This window comes from Anomalospiza imberbis, chromosome 7, assembly GCF_031753505.1.
Source record: "Anomalospiza imberbis isolate Cuckoo-Finch-1a 21T00152 chromosome 7, ASM3175350v1, whole genome shotgun sequence".
Taxonomy (NCBI): domain Eukaryota; kingdom Metazoa; phylum Chordata; class Aves; order Passeriformes; family Viduidae; genus Anomalospiza; species Anomalospiza imberbis.
Window position 1 is genome coordinate 7413440 of NC_089687.1, and position 20391 is coordinate 7433830.

The 20391-nt window shown below is 38.5% G+C and overlaps 1 protein-coding gene across 15 annotated transcripts in view; it reads left to right on the forward strand.

Moving 5' to 3' along the window:
- Positions 1–20391, forward strand: part of NCKAP5 (NCK associated protein 5) — a 450570-nt gene that overhangs the window by 410004 nt on the left and 20175 nt on the right. For 12 of the 15 annotated variants that reach the window (XM_068195225.1, XM_068195221.1, XM_068195224.1 and 9 more), the window contains 4 exons: positions 8976–9290; positions 11461–11597; positions 13050–13179; positions 15740–15927. In XM_068195225.1, the coding sequence (XP_068051326.1) occupies positions 8976–9290; positions 11461–11597; positions 13050–13179; positions 15740–15927 (770 nt within the window). Of the gene's footprint in view, positions 1–8975; positions 9291–11460; positions 11598–13049; positions 13180–13511; positions 13566–15739; positions 15928–20391 lie in introns of those variants that run through there. The other 3 variants (XM_068195232.1, XM_068195233.1, XM_068195231.1) reach the window with 2 other exon arrangements.

Genomic DNA, 20391 nt, shown 5'->3' on the forward strand with positions numbered 1-20391 from the left:
TGGCATTCAGTTTTGCAAAAAACAGAATTCCTAAAAAAAAAAAAATCTCAGTTCATTCTTCTGGCTTCAAATCCTGGTGGTTTCTTACCAGCTCCTGCTTGCCTGCAGTCAGTTCCACATTGATTCAGCTGGTTTGGAGGAGCTGAATGGAAGGATTATAGTGCACCTAAAAGTTACTTAAAGCTTTGTGCTCTCACTCTGTTAATAAGTTTTCATTAATTAGGAAATAAAATCCATTTTTTTTCAGGTTTGTATCTATATTTTAAGTGATTGTTAGCAGTACCCTTAAGTAAAGCCATCTGCAGGGCAAAACTAAAAATAAATTATTTAAAGCTTCATTTAATATTCATGTGGCTTTAATTTCAGTATTTTTTGTGCTAACATACAAAAAGCAGTGATGTTGCAAAATAAATATAGCATGTTCTCTAGTGCATTTGCAAAACCCAGAGCTTCCTATGCACTTAGAAACTGGTCCATGTTTACCAGAGACAGCATTTTTGCTTAAAGCACTAGCCCTAGTCCAATCTGTTGGGAATAGAAAAATCAAAGAAAGTATCTCACTGTGAGTGAAACCAAACTCCAATTTATAAGAGAGTTGCTTTACAGCTAGTAAATCAGTGCTTCCATCCCATTATCCTTAAATGCCTCCAGCCCAGTCATCAGTGAACAGCAGCCCTGCATGGCACAGCCAAATGCTCCCCTGGGCACCATGTGCAGCCCATGTCTCTGAGATGCTGAGTGTGACCTCTTCACTTCTCTGACTGTGGTTTAATGCAGTTATTCTTAAAATAAACCAGCTGCCTCTAATAATGCCAGCAAAACCCCAATCTTAATGCTTCTTGTAAGTATTTTGCAGCTCGCTGTTAATTCCTGAACAACCTCCAGAAAAGCTGAGTGGAGGTATCTGTGCACAAGATTATTCATGGCAGGATTGCAGGTTGGTTATGCTCTGACTGCCACACATCCACCTCCTTTATTTATCCTCATGGCAGCACTCCAGGGATGGAGAAGTGGGATTAGCTCTGTGTTTTAATGTGAAGAACTGGGGCATAAGGCAAGAGAGATAAAGGCCTGTGGTGACATGGAAAAGGCATGGCTGAGGCAGCCCTTAGCACCTGGGTAGATAACAAACCATCCTGTCCTGGGCTTTGCTGTTTACAGGCAGGATTTCTGAGAGCTGGGATGTGTCTTTCCTGGTAGAAGGGGAGCATTCACCCGTACCTCGAATGAGCCCTCCCCAGGAAGGTGTTCCTGAGACTGTGCAATTGCTGGCTCCTAACCTTCACATTTCAGGGTTCTGAGGGAAACAGCAGGCTCTGCTCAGGGAAAAAGCCTGGGAAAGCTCCTTTCCTACGTGGCAGCAGACCTGTTGCTTACCATGGATTCACACCTTGCTTGAGATGTGAGGATTTCTCCTTCTCAGCTCTTACTCATCTGTAACTTTCTCAAAGATAGTTGCAATGCTGTGAGGCTGATTGGCAATGTAAAGCCAAAGGGGGATATATAACAAAAAAAGAGGAATAGTTCCCCAAAGAATTTCTAGACTGGCTTCATTGACAGCCAGGCTGCACCCAGTCTTCATTTAATTACCTTTTACACAGAGCTTCAACTGCTCTTCAAATGAATTATAAGTCTCAATACATCTTTTCTAGTAGGATTAAAATAGTATCTATTCCTAATATCCTGTCTCCCGAGAACAGTGAGTAGATTTTTAGGAAGAAAATATAAGAGCATAATACAAGAGAGATAATTCCAGGTGCCATTGGCTGTGAGACTTCCCCAGCTGGAAAACTGCATGTACACCTTTGTATTTAATAGACACTTAGAGATGTGGAGTAGGAAATTTTAAAAATTATCCAAGTTCCTTCTGCAGCTCATTTTGTCCTCTTTAACAACACTATTCCACATAGCTTGCCACCATTACAAGCATGCAGAGACCAGACCTAAATGCCTGGAGGAGGATAGGAAGCATTTGTTGGAAAAAAAAGGTCCATAGATAACTGCTAAATTGGAGTACAAGATCATTAGTATTCTCTAATAATTAAAGTTAATCTTGACTTACTAGTGGAAATGTATTTTAAGATGGGACTGGAATTAAAATGAGGCAGCAATTATCTGTTTCAACTCAGAAAATACACTTCAGATGGAATTGTGGTCATGGAAAACTGTGAAGATAACTGACAATTTTTGGATAAATGACATATTGAAGTTTGTGGGTTTTGCAAAATAAAGCATGACTAGGAAGAAAATAGAAAAAACACTTAGTAAGTTGGTAAAGTATGTATTTATTTGGTTTATTGTTATTATAAATAGGCATAAATTGTAATCCCAGATTCAAGTAGCCATGAATGAAGTTCCATCATTTGAAAATACACAGCACAGTCCTCCTCCAATTTATCCTTCCTTAATATATGTTGGAAATAATCCCATGCCACCATGCAGTGCCCATGGGAGTGTAGGGCTGTGAAAAGTTGGGTCTTTTCTAGTTTTACCTTGCATAACCTTTGGGGTTTTTAATTTTGCACACTGACTGTACCTCAGATCTAGCTAGAAAACAATAATGCACTCATCTGTGATCAACTGGATCAAATTATAGTGTAAACCCAGAAGGAATAATCTACTTTAAATTGACATTGATTTGGCAGAAATGCATTTTCTTTTTTTGTGGTTGCTTTAGCATTGCAGATGAAGAGAAGGATGTGCAAATAAAGAGATCTGTTTTGCCATCTGTAGTTTAACTTCTTCCTGCCAATGCCACATGTAGCCTAAAGATGTTTATTAACTTCTGAAATAATTTTGCAGGGACCTATCACCATTTGAAATATTCTTCTGAAAAGAAAAAAAAAAAAAGAAAATCTATTAATTTTTAATTTGGCATGTTTCAAAATGCTAGGAAAAACTACACTCCCTTTGTGTTCCAGAAGAAAGCCAGTAGATGTCATATGGTTCCCCGTGACAGCTTGGTGGAAACTCTTGAACTTTCTAATGCAAAGAAAGATAATTTGTTAGAATTTGTGTGTTCTGTTACTGATGGGAACTACGTCCTTCCATTTTTAATGTCCTGGATACTCCTTGAAGAAGGCCTATTCAGCGTTATTTACCTCTCAAAACCTGCCAAGGCTCGAGTCTGTACTTCTGAAAACAGCTTGCTGGAAATTTCCCAGCGAAACTGTTCTTGATACAGAGCTATTTTTGACTGATATTTTTTTCCTGAAAATGCCTGCTTTCTGTGGAGAATTCTGGTGGATACTTAAAGATTTCAGCTGAAATTTCTGTCAATCATGTACAGTTTTGTAGGCCAAAACTTGAAAATTTATGTGAGGAATATCTCAAACCAGCTGTAGTGGTGAACACAGAGGAGGATTCCACATTTTTCATGAGGTGGGATGCTACTTTTAAAGAAAATATGTCCCTCTGCTACTAGTATTATGCCTAGAAAGCCTGATGTAATAGAGCTACCTGTGATCTGTCTGACATAAAATACATTTGTCCTCTTTGTTGCTGTTTATTTTTAATGTTAAGATAGGTTGGCCTTCGAAGTTAAGTAACATAAAGCCTTCTGTAACTTTGAAACTGTTTATGTGTCATTTGAAGTAGAAGTAGGGTCTCTCTGCAGTAATTGCATCTGGTAGCCATCAGTGTGTTTCATAAGTAACGCCATGGTGGGGAAAGGCTTCTGGAAGTCTCAATCCCCTCAAGCAGCACTAAGAGGCTTCTGTCACTCGTGGCACAAGTGGGTAGAGAGGCAGAGCTGCAGTTACAACACAGTAGGACCTATAATTATTTCCTCACCAACCTGTAAGTCCTGTTCTCTGTGCCACCATCCAGAAATGTCTCCTCTTGCTATGCCTAATTTGAATTAGGTGAATTGCCTGAGCATTTTGAGTGATACTGTGTATGAACAAATGCCTGTTCAACAGAACTCTTGATTGATGCCTTACTTTAGCTCTGTGGGTAAAACTTTGCATCTTGTGGTTTCTGTAAAGGCTTTTGTGGATCATTCAAGAATCATAGAAAAACTCACATATTGTTTTAAATAGGTGGTCAAAATAACCACGAGTTATTTTATAGACTTCTCAGCAGTGTAACAGTCCCTGTGTAAAGCAGGACTTGTATGTGATTTGTGAATAGACTAAGCATCTGTGAAACTCCTTTAGGATGCAACGTAAAAAGACTTTATTAGAATGTGAATCTTTACCTGAGGAAGCATTAGGAAACACTCCCCAGTTATTCAGTTAAAGGTTTGTTTGCAATAACATGTGGCATTATATCCCCCTTAGGAAAAGCATGTTTCCACCTTATTGAAGAAAAGTGTGATCAGAAGCTTTGTTTAAAAGATATGTCACCACTTTATGTCTTCTCTTTTATGAAATTCATAAAACCTCTTCATTATGTGCTAGGACTCAACCGTAGGTTCAACATCAGAAAGGCTAACATATCCCTAATCCAAAAGTGGGATGGATTTTGCTCCACTGCTTATTTTGAGTAATACCCTATTTTGCAACCATCAGTAGAGAACTTAACTGGGGCTGGACCCACATTCTTTATGTTGTGCTGGAAGCAATTCCCTTCACAGCAGCTGTTCTATGCTTCCTTTTACTTTTTTCCCCCCAGACTGATTTTTCTTTCACATGCATTGTATGAAGAGAGGACCAGTGAAAGGTGCTGTGAAACAGCATAAAGCAGCATGGTACCAGCTGAGAGGGAGAGTTCCTCTCACCCTCATGCTGAGCCAGAGCAGCACTTCTGAAGGAACACAAAAGCAGGGTCAGCATTCAGCTTCCCTGGGTATTCTCTTCCAGTCTCCAATGAATTGTACCAAGGATGCTTTCTGAGATAGAGCTGATGTGTTTCTGATATCTTTGTGGCAAGTGTTTCAGAAGAAATAAAAAAAAAAAAAAAAAAGTTGAAGAATATTTAGGTTTAATGAATTGTTGCTGGTATTTAAGATGCGTTTTTAAATTATCTACGCTCAGGAGAATGCCCTAAAATACTTCAATTAATTCTAAGCTGTCAGTTCTTATCAGTGGGGTATGTTTGCTTCTAACTCTTTAATTTTTGCATTTCGGAAGAAAATGTAAAAAAAAATCCTACAGAATGAGCTGCTAGAGCTGTTTTCCCCTGTGATGATCTGATTTTTAGAATTCCTGATACGTGCCAGCCTGAGTGTATGTCCCTCTCCTACTCTCCTCTTGTGCAGACCCTCAGAGGGGTGCAGAGTTCTCACAGATCCTTTTTATTCCATCTCTAATTTGGGTGCTGACTCTGTTGAAGAGACCTTGGTGACCTACTGACAGCAGAAAATGTTGGTGAAGCAGCAGTGACGATGCAATATTGCAAAGCATTGTCCAGCTGCACATGTTTCCGTGGTGTCCATGAACTGCAGGATCATCTTGCACGTGAAAATATTAAATTTGAAAATTATCGAGAAGTCGTTCAGAAAACTTTCAGAAAACTTTCTGTGCAGTGTTAACTCCTTTTTTTTTTTTTTTTCCTGTGGTTAAGGGGCTTCTCAACATTAAAGGTTCTCCTCAAATTTTCCAATGAGCTCTCACAATACCTTGTCATCAAGAGGTTCCCATGCAGTCAGGAGTTTCTTGACCTCCAGGAAACAGAAATTATTCCTTGTTTCTGTTTTTAGTTTGGAATTGTTCCTCTTCAGTTGGACTTCCAGGGACTTTGTTTTCGATCCAGACTCAAATCCCCATGATGGGAGGGAGGGGAGGGGTTATTTCAGGCTTTTGACTCTAGTCTGATTATTCAGAGAAATGGCTGATGATGAGTCTATCTGTGTCCACTATAAAGCCAATACCATTCTTTGAGCTTCTTTCTTCCCTGGCAAAGAAAGAGGAGGAAAAAAAATCAGAAACAGTCAAGGAATTTGGCTGGTATGCCAGGAAGAATTCTCAAGCAAAAGTAATTAAGCTCATATATAACTCTTTCCAGACTTTAATGTTTCACAGAGTCATTTTTCATCTACTGAGTGGTACTGTCACAGCAGCAGAGATTTAACTTTTACATATTTTCATTATGTAGTCTTGTGCAGCTCGTGCTGATAACAGTAATTTGAAGTGTCAGTGCAGCTGATGAAATCAGATGGGCCATGAAGCTGTTTGAAAGCTGTCACTGGAATGTATAAAATACTTTTTATTTTGCAGTTGCTTCACAAAAATTTTTAAAAAACACAAGCTAATGTGTATTTGTTTTTTCAGTAATACAAATTGTTATGAAAGATACTTTTTTTATTTGTATTATATAGATTTAGGGGTGAATTAGTTACCTTCAGTAATGAAAAATAAAAATCCACAAAGAATCTTGTGGTTTCCTCTGGATTTAGGACTAGGTTTTTGAGGATTATTCAACATAGCTGAGTCACAGAATTTTCCAAAAATTTTTCTCTAAGTGTCACAATGGGAGCTGCCAAGCATTGAGCACTTTGAAAACCAGACCCTTTTGTGGTTTTTCAGAACTAAAAATTAAGCTGTGTTTGCTGTTTTAAAAATCTGTTTTCCACCTGGTATATTTCCTTTATCATGGATAAAGTCTCTATGAAGGAAGACTATAATTGATTAAAACTATTTTCCTTCTAATTAAATGTGATTCCACTGATGTGCTCCTCCATCACTCTCCCAATTATTTTGGAAATAGCAGGAGACTGTATATTTTTGGAAGTCTGGCCCTCAGTATTCATTTCTTTTGGTTCTCTGCCATTGTTTTCATGGTCCATTCCTAGATGTACACAGGGTATTAGTGGGCAATAGAAATCCATATGCCATTTTAAGAAACACCCTCAGAAGTTAAAGGTTTCCATCTTCCAGTTCTCCTTAGCCAAGGCTGTAGCTTTGCTTTTTGATATACATTTTGATCCTACTTAATTTTCCTGTAATAATTCAGAGGGAATGGCTTTTTCATTTCTTAAAGAGTGGTAAGAAAGGAAACAACACTACAAGGTCCTTCAGAGTCCCTGTGGAAATGGGTTCCAGATCAGGTCTCACACTGACATACAGACAGGAGAGAGGAGACTTCTCAGACTTCTGTGTTCTTTTATGATTTCAGTTTACTCCGTGTCTCTCTGCCTCTCCAACACAAGCAGGGTTGCTCAGATGTCTTTTGGATGAGAGAAAGATAACAGAAGTTCTTTTTTATTCCATATTCCCCTTTATTTGGTAACTCTCTCACCAACAGTCTTTAGTTGAAGAATTGCCTGTCCACGAGCTAACATGCTGTTTCAGCTTGATTATCTTCAGAAAAATGGCAAGGGTAACACCTGGCATTTTAAATTGCTTTTCCACACTCCCACATCTATCTAGGTATTTTTTTATTCAAAAGCAAACAAAAAAAAAAAAAAAAAGGTTAGAGGAAGCATAGCTGCGATCAGAGGGTTCAGTAGATGAGATACCTCCTTTTTGCTGCTGCAGCTCAGCCAGGCCCTGTAGGGTTCAGGTGCTCAGCAGGACTTGCAGTCCTTTTTTGATCCTGAGTGATGAGGATGAGGCAAAGAGGACCACATAAATATAGGCTGCTTCTCCTTTCTCAAGAACCATGACATAGAAATACATATTTAATTTATCTGTAAGTAGTTTCTTACTTTTTATCAAGAAAGGCCCATTGAGATGAAGATATTTGACAAGAATGACTATGGTAATGTTCTTAGTTCAAAAACAAATAGGCAAAACCCATAGGGAAGAAATATTTCCAAATTTTTGAGAGTATTGGAAACACTGCAGAGGAAAAAATAATGAAAATTACTTGAAAGAGAACTGCTAACTACAACAGACTTAACTAACAATTGGACGTATCATAAAAAAAGTCAATACTCAGAAACACGTAAAATAGAGATGGAGAAGATATATTGGGCCATGTTCTGCATCTCCTGCTAGAGTACAATTGTTCAGTGCAGTATATCTTTAGACTAGTGAAGCCTTAAATTTTTCATAGCAAAGGAAATTCCTCTGCTTCCTTTGGGATTGTCTGCCACAGAATTAAGATCTTGCTGTCAAGGGATGTTTCCAGACATTTAACCTAAATTATGCTCATTTTCCAGCCATTAGTGCTGAAGTTCCCTCCTTGGTGTTTATAGCTCTCAGAAGGACTTTGCCATCACAGTCTCTTCAATATTGTTTGTCCCTCACAGAAACAAAAGGGAAGTCTCTGGAAACTGGTAGGGAATGAGAGGGCAGGGGGGTGGCCTGTACATGCTGGTTGCTCAAATAGCAGTGAGTACACAGTTACACTTGCACCTTTCCCTGTTCCATGGTTCATGCAGCATCTTTCCAATAGGATGAATAAGCTGGAGGGCTGTGTAGGACCATAGTGCTTCCAAAAAAAAGTATAAAAGGTATCCCTGCCTGCCACTGTGGACACTTACCCAAACTGGGATGTGCAGGACCAGAGCGTGACAAGGTAAACAAAGGCAGGGCTGCTGCTGACCCAGATTTGCAGGATGCTCTGAGAGATGGGTACCTCTAAGAAATTCTGTAAATCTTAATTTTGTGTAAGAATACATGATACATTTTGGTTAACACCATATTGTGTGGGAAACAATTAAGAAAACACAGGTGTGGAGAGGCCAAACCTTTGTGGAGTGTGGGTTTTTGTTGGGAGAAATACATTGCACTACTCCATCCCTCACACTGGTACTCTCCAGACATTCTGTGGGCTTTCAAACTAAATTATTTCAAAATTTCATCTGTAATTGCTTTCCAGGACCTGCCCCACTTATCCATTGTCACACTGTTGCTCAAAAGCAAAGTGTCAGTGGTTTGGCACTTGTTTAATTTCACTGCACCTCAACAGGATATTTCTCTGTATTCAGTTAGACAGTATCAAAAGCATTCCAGTGACAGGTAACAGCACACTCACAAAGTGCAAAATGTTTGCCTTCCCTTGAAGAGGCCCTTTTTTCCCCCTAGATCCTTTCCCTGACTTTAAATACCTTTAGCTCCATCCCATCACAGCAATTTCCTGTGCCTTAGAGTCTTGCTGCCAGATGAGGACGCTGGACAGCGGGATTGGAACCTTCCCCCTGCCTGACTCGGGGAACCGATCGACGGGGAGACACATTTCTAAGCAAGAGTCACCCTTGGAAACAGGAGTCTCTGCAGCACCCGAGCAGGTTCCTCTTTCAGCTCCTTCAGTAAAAGCCAAAACTCTTGAGCGAGAAGTGCCTTCAGCAGCTAAGAGCCAGGAGTCTGGGGAAGGTGTAATTAGTCACTCAACATCTGATCCGGCCATGACTGCCAAAGGTATACGACCTTTCCAAAGCCGCCTTCCCAAACCAGCTTCCTCAGGTAAAATGTCAATTACACTGAAAATCACATTATTTCTGCCTTGGCCTCTGTTCTGGTTAGCAGAAATCCTGTAATAATGACAATTGTTAACAGAAATGTTAAATGCAGAGCAGAAGATACTCTTTTTATGAATGTGTAAGGTTAACAAGTTTGTGACCTGAGACATATTGAAATTTTGCTATACAAAATGCTTATATGAGAAAGAAGAATTAGTTTAGTACTTAAAGCCTTTTCTCAAGAAACAGTACTTGAAGAGAGAAAAAAAAAATGCCAGCCTTGGAAGCTGACTTGAAAAAGAATATGGATGTTCAGCAATATTCAGGATCACACTGTACAAAATACAAAGCACAGCCATGTTGTGACATAGAAAAGATTAAATTCATAAAGACTTGCTTTTGATACTGGATTTGAGCTAAAGAGTCATTTGGCCTCAATGCATAAATTCTGTCCCACTGAATATATGGCCTTGACCTCAAACAAGGCTCTCATTACTTTGCTACATCATACAAACACATTTCTATATATGAACATAAAGTACCTGACTTTCACTTGTGAGCTATGTGTGTGTTTAAGCTATAAAACAAGAGCTGACAAAGGTATAAAAGGACTGGCAATCCATCAAAGCTCCAGAAAATAACTCTGTATTAGTAAATAGTTCCACTGAAGTCTTTGCATTTTTTATAAACAAACATTGACTTTTTATATAAGTTTTTGGAAGGCTTTGGAGTTATTAATATATATGTTAATAGCATTAAAAATCATTTAGCATTAACAATAGGGAAATTTTCCTAGCACAACAGATACAGCAGAAAGCACAGTAAAAGTGATCAGTTTAATGGAGAAGGGTATTGTTTTATCTTGAATAAATGCAGTGTCACTCATTTATTGAGGTTATAGTGATTAGCACTTTGTCAGTCCAGTTATTGCTCCTGTAGAAGTTCTGAGAATTTAACTTGTATAAATCTGTATCATTCTATAAGAGAGATTCTGTGTAATTAGCATGTAAGGTTAAATATCAAATTTGAGCTTAGTTTAAGGCCATCAAATATATGTTCTGCTAATGAGCTGACATATATTGAACCTAGGAGGAAAGAAGCCTCTCTTTTATGTCCATAGGATGCATAACAGAAGGTTTCTAATTAAACATCTTAGAACTCAGTTGATTTAACTTAGTTGATTCCCAGTGCAGAATTATAGTGTTATAATAGACTGCAAATACACATGGCATGCTTTATTGCAGACTCCCTTGCTAGTTTCAAATCAAAGCTAAATAAAAGATACTTTAATACTTAGTATTTTTAAAATAAGTGTACTGTTAATGGTACAGCTAAGAAGGATTCAGAAGAGAAATCTTAGTTATAGATTACATGCTGCATGCTTGAATGGCCACATGTGTGACCTCAATTCAGCAGTGTGTTATAGAGTAGAGCCCATGATTAAACACTGTCATTATAAAAAATTGAACAGAAACTGCAAGCATTGAATTGCTTCATAAGAAGTCAGGAGCAGTAAGATTGTTCTGATCTTAATGCTAATATTCACTGCACCAACCTTGTTGAGTTTGTATCTTAATTAAATTGTCATGAAGAGATGTTACAAAAAAGTAGTATACATCAGATGATGGGGTCAGCTCATTCTTTACTAGACTATCTTCATTCAGTTCTTCTCTGCCTCACTTTCTCATCCAAATTACAATTATCATTTCATTTCATATGCACCATGTATTTTCTTTGATGTCTCGATTTTGCATAGTGCAAATATAGCAAATAAAAAAGCTGGCTTTCTGCTAGAAAGGTATTTCCAATTATATTTATATTAAAAGATTGTTCTTTAAGAACATGAAATAGCAGAGGAGATCCTACAATGCCTAGAAGTAGTTACTGAATGTTGTTTCTTGGTTGAAAATGTATATATTTTATAACTAATGAAGGGATTTAAATTCATGCCTTCCTCTTCTCTTGTTAACTGGAAAGGGATTTGGATGAAATTCTGCTACTTTAGTTAGAACTATTCCAGTAAGTTAGTAAGTTCTTCCTTTGAGTAGTAAAAAGTTATTGGACATAATGAAAGTATCACAATTTGCCCCCAGTTTTTACTGAATTATAATTGACACACTATCATGAAGATGCTGATGAGACCTGGAATTTCAATAATGTCTCCCTTAATTCAGGAATAATTAACCTTGCAAAGCAAAGTGAACAAGAAGCAAGTCCTGTGACCTCTGCCTCATTAGAACACACTGAAGAGACTGTAGAAAATAGAAAAGTTCTTCCGGAGTGGACCCCCAAGAAAACTACTAAACCAAAGGTATAAGATAAGTAGTGGCATCCTTAAATGAGATGGGTACTGTGGCCAGTGTAGAGGTATCAGTGTTTTAATGGCCAGTGTTTTAATATGGTGTGAAGAGTGACTAACAATCTGACAGCTGCATTTACTTCCTTACCCCTTCATTCGCTGTCTCATTATTTATCAGTAATAATAATACAGCACCTAAAGGTTGATTGTCCTCCTGGTTATAAACATGTTTTAATTAAAATCCTCTCAGGCACTTTTAGAAAAGCAAATGCAGACCTTTTACCCCATTCTTCTCTTCTAGAAAGTTGATCTTGTTTGTTGCTTTTCATGAGATTGGGATTGTTTTTTTTTCCCCAGGACTAGGTTTCCTTGTCTGCATAGTTGTGTAGCATGAGAGTTTGAGAGGTGCTGTGGAAGTATTTTGAACAGGAAAATACTCTAGAGTATGTTCCTAACATATATGTACTCTAACATGTTTCTGTGGGGTTTTTGGGACTACAGCTGATTTGCAATCTCTAATGCTGGGCATTCCTGGCTGCATGCAGGTATCCTCAGCTCTGCTTCCCTCTCCACAAGTGTGTGATTCCTAACAAAAGGATGTCCTTCTGTATCAGTTTAAAACTGCAGCATGGATGGAAAGATGGGGAAAATATTACCCCTCTTAGAGAAACAGAATTAAAATCTCACTAGAGGCACTAGAATAGGGGTAGTAGGCGGTGTTTGTACATACCATCACCCCAACAGCATCAGACCTGGCTTCCCCCTGCCTGGTTTGGGGGGTTTACTGTGCTGAGCTGCTGCTCCTGAATGCTTTGAGCCTTCAGGCCTTCCATGATTTGAAGCTGTCCAGAGCTGTCAGTGTTCCTCTTTATTCCCAGAAGAAAATCAATAATACTGCTTCCTGGAAAGAGCTGGCAAAGGAATCACCTGGGAACTGAGGGCTCTCCAGTACTGTAATATAAGTACCAGGACAAGAGACATGAATTTAGGAAACAACTAGGATTTCCTGGTGTAGAAATGGTGTATTGTCTACTGGCCATCCTAACTGTCTCTAGAGTTGCTTGCAGCAAACAATTTGTGGTGTGATAATTTTGCATGTTACAAATAGACTGTATTAAATATACTTGAGAACTTCTAAAATTGAACTAGGTGGATAAAATTATCCAAAAATGTTGGTGGAATCTAAAACAGTGTTACAGTGGGAGCGGAAAAAAAAATGTTTAGATGTGGATTGTTTCTGCCAGACTGTCTCAGGGGATGTAGCAGGACAAGAATGGATTATTTCCCCCATGTCAGACTGATTACTTACCTGAAGGAGTTAGACTGGTAATGCAGACTTTCCCAGTTGAACTACCTGTTTATACTGCATGATGAATATAAAAAGTGCTACTCCCAATACTAACTTCAGCATTATTTTGATATATTTGCATTTTCTGACTTGCTGCCCTACCCTTCTTTGTGTAGGACACAGCTCTAAGGGTGTGCACGTACTCAGCAAGCAGCACTGACAGTGAGCCAGAGCCAGAGTACAAAAGCAGCTATTTCAGAACTGCAGAGGAGACTCTTGTGGAGTTAACAAAGAGCAACAGACAAGGTAATTGAAAATTGGTACATAAAGATGTATGTCCCTCATCCCCACACTGACTCAGCAGCAGATGGTGTCCTTCACTGAACTTTCTGTCTAGATTTCACTTTCTAACCCCAAATCTTTCTTCAGTCTAATTTTCCATTAACTTTTTATTACCTTTTTATTATGTGTAAATGCTTTTTCCCCTCTTCCACAGTTTTTGCTAGTGAGGGCTTAACTTGTAGGTTTTTATACATAAACCTCTGTGGTGCAAATAAATATAATTACATTATTACAAAATGGAAAGGTGACTATAAATATAGTTTTCTTTTTTTTTTTTTTTCTTTTTTGTTATGCAGCCAGTTGAAATAATGCAACAATCAAGGCCACAGTTTCCCAACCTCTGTATCAAGGTGATGTTGGTTATGGTGCCACAGTGAACTCTCTCTCATTTTCCTCTCTGTATATATCACAGCTTTCAAGTAAGAAAGCTTTTAGTGAGAATTGATGGCAATTCGGAATTTACAGAATTCCAGTAGATAAAAATACATTATGTGAAGTTCTTGCGATAATAGTTTTCTGTGTGTTTAATAACCTGGGAAATTGCTGCCTTGTCTTGATCAGCAGCCTGCTGTGCTGGGAGCCACATTGCAGTGCAGATGTGTGCCCTGGGGGCAGCGAGGGCGGGGTGGCTCTGTCCTTGTCCTTGCAGCCCACGGATCCCTGCAGCTGGGAGACCCTGCCCGGAGCAAAGGCCAGTGCAAGGTCTTGGCACCAGCCTGGGAGCTGATGCCCTGAGCAGCCCCAGGCACCTGCAGCACCACACCACGGTGACAATGGCACAGAGAGCACCAGGGGTGGCTGGATGCTGTGCTCTTCAGTGTCTCTGACATTTGGCATTTTCAGAGCTAATCCATTGCTTGTGATTCCATGGGAGAGAGCAGAATAGGAAGCCAGGACCATTTATTTACATTACTGCTGCAGCTTTGTGGGTTTAATCTGTAGAAAATATTGCATGTCATTTTAGTCAGCCCATAAACACTTCTTTTTACAGATTTTGCTTTTACAAAGCATATTTTAGTGCAATAAATGTGTTTTTTTTTTAAAGAAGTAAATAAGCTTTTTTCTTTCCTACATTCATCACAATTTGCAAAAAAAAAAACAACCTTTTTTTATCATGTGTTAGCAGTTGCCTTAAATGGCAGCAGATTCCAAGTTTAATGATATTTAAGAATGACTTGGGGTCACCATCTTACATAGAGATTCATTAATTTTGTGTATATACCTCCATTTTGAGCCAGTAAGAGAATAAATTATGTAATTGTGATTGAGACAAATAGAAGATTATGACACATTATTGCAAAAGTATTTCTGCTGTGCTCATTCCTCATAGTCAGGGTTTCTGTTCTGTGCTCTCTAAATGCTGTTCTCACATGGAATTAACAACCATACTTTATCCCATTTTGTGTTCAAAGGTCTCATTGTCTTTATGCACACAATTGATATAACCTCAAAACATCCACATGAGGCTGGGGCAGGGGCTCCAGCAAACCAATCCACAGAGAATATTTTTATATGAATAGATAATTGCATTTATTAGCTGAATCCCCAAACTCACTGGTTGCACAATTATAATGTTGAAGTGATTTTCATTTTCTATTTATGAGCAGGGAACAGAAAGACTGAGTGCCCAATGCAAAGGCTATTAAAAGTCAATGATAAGACTTTTGTTGATTTAATGGGCTTAGCATGAGATTCCCAGTGCATTGCCCAATGTTACAGAGAAGGTCAGTAGAGGAACAGGGAATATGCCAAATATTCCAGACCCTTCTCTCCCAGCCGTGAAAGTGTTTTGATTTCATTTTCATAAATTGGTTCTACCCTGATGTGATTCTGTTAGAGGCATTGGAGGCAGACCTTCTCCTAAGGCTGTAGGTTATAAGGCAGAGTTGAAGTTTGTGTAACAAGAATTGTGAGGAAAGAACTTAATGTTCACATAAACATCTGTCTCCTGTGTGCTTTCATCAGGCTGCAAAAAGTTCCCCGGGTTTTATTTTGTTCTTCTGAATGAGTTTTCAGCCTTGGACTTCAGAAACCAGGGCTTTATTTCTAATGTTTTTGTGCTACAGCAGGCTCTGAAACAAGTACCACTTTCTTACCTTACTTGTATATTTTTTATGCTGTTGTATTCATTAACTAAAAATGTAGTGAAAAGGAAAGAACTCCCAAGTACAGCCAAACTGAAGGGTATGCTAAAGGAACTTAGCACATCTGCCATTAAGTCTATTAAAAGGGAAGAACAAAACCTTGCTGCAAATAATTAAGTGGGAAGATTCCCCAAATTAACCACCTTGTCTATAATTTGAAAAGAAAGGAAATTAATTCTGTCTGTCTCCTCCAGCTCAAACACTGTGTGAACAGTCCCCTGTCTATGCACTGGAGAATTAGAAAGTAGTATTTTTAATGTTTCTATTGCATTGAATTTCAGATACCTTAAAACAAAATTTAAATACATTTTAAAATTGTAAGATTACATTAAAATCTATGTAGATTGTCATAATGATGTTATTTGTTACATCTCTTGCAGCTGTGCAGGAAAAACAAAGTCAGAGAAGGTCGTTTTTGGGGACCCCAATGTCGATTTTGGATTTATACCAACACAGTTTCTATGGCCACTTTGGAGAGGATGGACCTGAACAATTAGCACATTACAGTTTAATTGAGCAGCTGAGTGGAGCTTCCAGTAAAGACAGCAAGACCAAGGAAAACCCAAGTGTGAGTTACTGTAATTTTTAAATCAATTCTCATTCTCATTTTCTTCATTATTATTTTTCCTTCCCTTTTGTTTTTTAACTCAGTCTGTTGATTGATTACTAAAACCAGGCAGACTTGAAAAAATAGCATGCCCTGCAGAAGAGTAAAGATATGAATATTTTTAGAACAGAATGTTACATTTGAATGCTCACCTGTCAGAGAATTAGACTTAAAAAAATGACAAGTAGAGACAGGCTAGTGCTTGTACTCCACCATTAGTGAAGAGTTGAAATTTAAAGCTAGTAAGTAAATACAGAATTTGTCTTTTAAGGCTGCTCTTTCACATATAATGAGATAGTTTATATAGAACAACATGTATTAAATTACTTAAAACTCTGGAGAAGTATTCCTGAAAATTCAAATGAAGTTATGCTATGGAAATCACCTATCTTCTGGTTTCTTTTGAGATCTTGTTGTCAGATTTGATGGTTTTAAAGATTATTTTGATGAAGATCAGTCCTGATCTGAGGGGTTGACCTTGGTGCTAAACAGAAACAAATTTGTTTTCTCCTCTTACTTCATGTGAATCCACTTCCTTTTCTGTCTCTAGAAGTATCGAACTGACATCACACAGTCTCAGCAACCCTGAAGAGGAACCTTCCAACCTGTTGTTTTCCTCCTCTGTTCTCATGCCATCTCCTCTCATCATCTCACTCCCTTCCCTCTCTCCTTTGATCTAAAAAGCCAATTTCTTTGAAAGTAGAGACACCCAGTCATGATCCAGTGTAATCATTTTGATTCCATGTTCAGTCTGTTTCCCCAGCTCTTCTTTTCAGACACGAGCTCTTTTATTTCCGTGTGTAGCACTCAGCACATTTTGGGAATGTTACACTATAAACAAAGGTGGTAGCAGAAAATAAGGAATGAGCTGCTGGTTTGAAGTTTACTGGTGTAGTGCATAAATGAAAAAGAATTTTTATCTCTTCCCAGACTCCAGTTTTCAGTTTCAGGAAATGATTGTGCCTTGCAACTTCAGAGGTGATTAACCAAAGTTAGAGTCTTAGAGCTTTCAGGAATCTGGGCCAAATATGGAGAAGGAATATGAAGAACAAAATGGCAGTACTCCTGTTTATTCCAACTCTGTTGGCATCAAAGTCCTGCTTAACTGAATATTAAATTGACCACAAACTTCAAAAGAAAAATCCTGAAATGTATGTGCCCCATTTCCCAATCAACCCAATTTCATTAGTACCCAGAATATCATTTAATTTTAATATATGTGGGTCATATTAGAAAGAACAATGTAAATAATGTGACTTCATAGTTGGGAAGGAAAAAAAAAAAGGAAAAAGGGCAGCAGAAGGGTGTTAAAAAGGACATGTGCAGGAAAATAATTTGAGCATCCACTTAATTCCTTGTCTTGAACATCCAGAAATTCATAGCTTGATTATGTGTAGGAGGTGAATTATATATGTGTGCATATATATACATATACATATATATATATATATATATATATATATATATGAAAAAATACATAAAAATCAGTACTGCCTTATGAAGGCCAAGGTCTTTTGCTATTAACAGAGCAATTAGATTTGGTTCCAGTATAGAAAAGTGACTTAGAGTTGCATCTACTTTTAATGAATTATTTTCATGTATTCCTTGTATATGACATCTCTGCAGTGTGCCCAATCAGCCTCAAAACCTAAAGAAAGCCATTGAGCCATTGATCCATTAGGATCCTGTAAAACTCCATCATTTAACCAAAAGGCATCAGGTGTAGCTCAGCCAGCAGCAGCATTTTTCATGCATTATTTTGGGGAGCTCTTGAGCTTTCTTTTTAAGGGTCTGAAATAGCTCTCCAAACAGCATTGCCTCTCCCTGAACAGCAAAAGCTCAGTAAAGCACCAGAGATTTGCCTGTTAGTATTAAACTTTTCAGGATGACAAATGAGAGGAAGTAACCATGAAAAGCAGGTTGCCCTGAACTCCTTGTTTGAAACAGCACAGCAAATTTTTTTCTGAGCTGTAGTTTGTCCAACAGAAGAAGATCTGCAGTCTGTTTAAGTCAGTGCTGTGTGATCTGCAACATTGCCCACAAAGAGGGGCAGAGACAAAGGCACTTATGGCCAACAAATTAAAAAAAAAAAAAATCTAGGTGTATAAATTTTGGGGGGAGAATATTGCAGTTTTCATGCATAATATTTGGTATTTTGAAAAAGGAAGTGCTAAAGGCTTTGAATTTAATTCCCAAGTGGCGTTTGTCAAGCCTTGAAAAAAGCCAAAGATGTGTGTCAAAAATGCGTCATGATGGGCAAAATGAGTTTACAGTGCTTGTCTGAAGAGCAAGTGTGCTGAGACAGTCTCTGAGCCCAATTAAATTGGGCTGTACAGCTCCAGGATGGCAGTGGTGCAGACTGGGGGCTCTAATGAGGCAGTCAGGAAGCTCTCTTAGCCCAGACTTGTCATTTGATTTGTCTCCTTCCCAACCAGTGCATTCACCAGCTTTGCCTCCAAAGTTTATACACAGCCAGTTTCATCAGCAAAAAAAGTACTGTACAGGGGCTTCAGAAGAGAAACACCTGATGGGCCATTACTGTGATGCAGGGACACTGCAGGGACAGTTTAAGGAATCAAAAAGTGCTTTTAGACATTGGAAGGGAAAATACTTATTGTTACAGTTTTAAACAGCATCCTGGTTAAATTCTCTTGACACTAAGACCAATTTTACATTACTTTTATTTTGACCTGAAAAACATATTCTGAAATTATGTCATCCTTTGGCACACTGCAGAATTTTGCATGAGAAAAGCAAATCACAATTTCAAAGAAAGGAATAAAATGCATTGAATTGTCAGCAGAAAACTTTCACCTAAATTAACAACTGTGGTGTGTTTTCCTCACGTAGGATTTTCCAAACAAGAAACATTCATTCTTATATATATCAAATGAATTATTTTTATTTGAACAGTAACTTCTCTGGATTAATACAATATATGCAGCACCTGATCTGAAAGTCCACTGTAGCCAGCCCATGGGAGATACCTTGTCAGTGAAACTTCACTGAGCCCTGCATTAAACAGCTGCTCCTTCCTTGCACACTGGGAGTGCCCTGAGCACTTTGCCAACACCATGACTGCTACCTCATTTATGCCATGAAAAAAATTATTTCACATTTCATCAGTTAATTTACTGTTTAGACTTCAAAAGCTCAAGAGACTTTTTTCTTACAAGAATTCAGAAAACAAGAGGAATGTCCCTTCCCCAGGCCCATTGTTTAATATTAACATATTTTATAATCAAACAGGAACCATTTGGAGAAGTAACTGAGTTGGTCAAAGATTTTATTACTTAATCATCCTTATAGTCCCAAAGAATTATGAAAAATATGTTTACTTCTCTGTCCTTAACCAAGCATCACATACTTTTACTCTGTAATACAGCCTTTCTTGCTCTCTTTTGGTCCTATTACTCAATGTAAGTCACCATCAAGGCTTGCTTGGGATTTCAAGCATGACTTGAAAACTTTAAAGAAAAGATCCCTTATGGAAGGAATTGGTACCCATCAGAAGTTTCTAATTCCTCTTGTTTTCCCCCAGTTGTGAAGAGATGCATAAGAAATCTGACATTTCTGGCACAGTTACCTTGTTAATTGCATGGGCACTGGAACTGGGGGGCTCATGTAAGGAAAGAGTTCTCCCTGTGCAATGTGAGTTATGGCCACATCCACCACGGCAGGGTGGATGATGATTCGGGAACGAGATCAAATCCCCATGTCTGGAAATTCAAGTAGACATTAGAGAGAGCTGGCAAATACAGGCCAAGGAAAAATTAGAGATGTTGCTGCTGTTTAGGCTGCATTTGCAAATAGGACTGACCTGGCGGCATTCCCAGATAAACTCAAGGATTTTACAGCTGAGTAAGCTGATTGGGAGCTAATGCTGTATGATTGACCTGTTGTGCTCACATCCTCCTATTAGCAGAGAAAATACCCACGAAAGGACTGGAAACAAGACTAAGCCTGGTAATTGCACAGCACTTGCCATCCTCCAGGATCTCTGAGCATTAAGCTGATAGCAGAGAGGGTGTTCCAGCCTTGCTGAATTACAGCATCACTTAGAGCAGCCCAGACACCTCTGCAGGCTACACTAAACAAAAGTGAGGGGGAAATAAAGAAAGGCCTGAGCTGCTTCTTCTTGCATCTCATCTCCTACAGAGATCAGTAAGACTTGAGCTGGGGTATGAACTGGCAGCACAATGGGTACTTTTGCACTGTTCACCTCTTTAGGCAGATCTTGGAGAATGTGCCAGAAAAGTTTGTGTGCCTGATTTGGGTTCTTTGAGGCCCTTTCTGAAGGTGCCTTGCTCTCTCTGGAAGAGAGAAGCTCTTCAGCTCTTCAATTAAGTCTCTTTTAAAAAGGACTCTCCATGTTTAAGTATCTGAAGTAATTCTGAGGAGACCATGTGCACTCTGCTTTCGCAG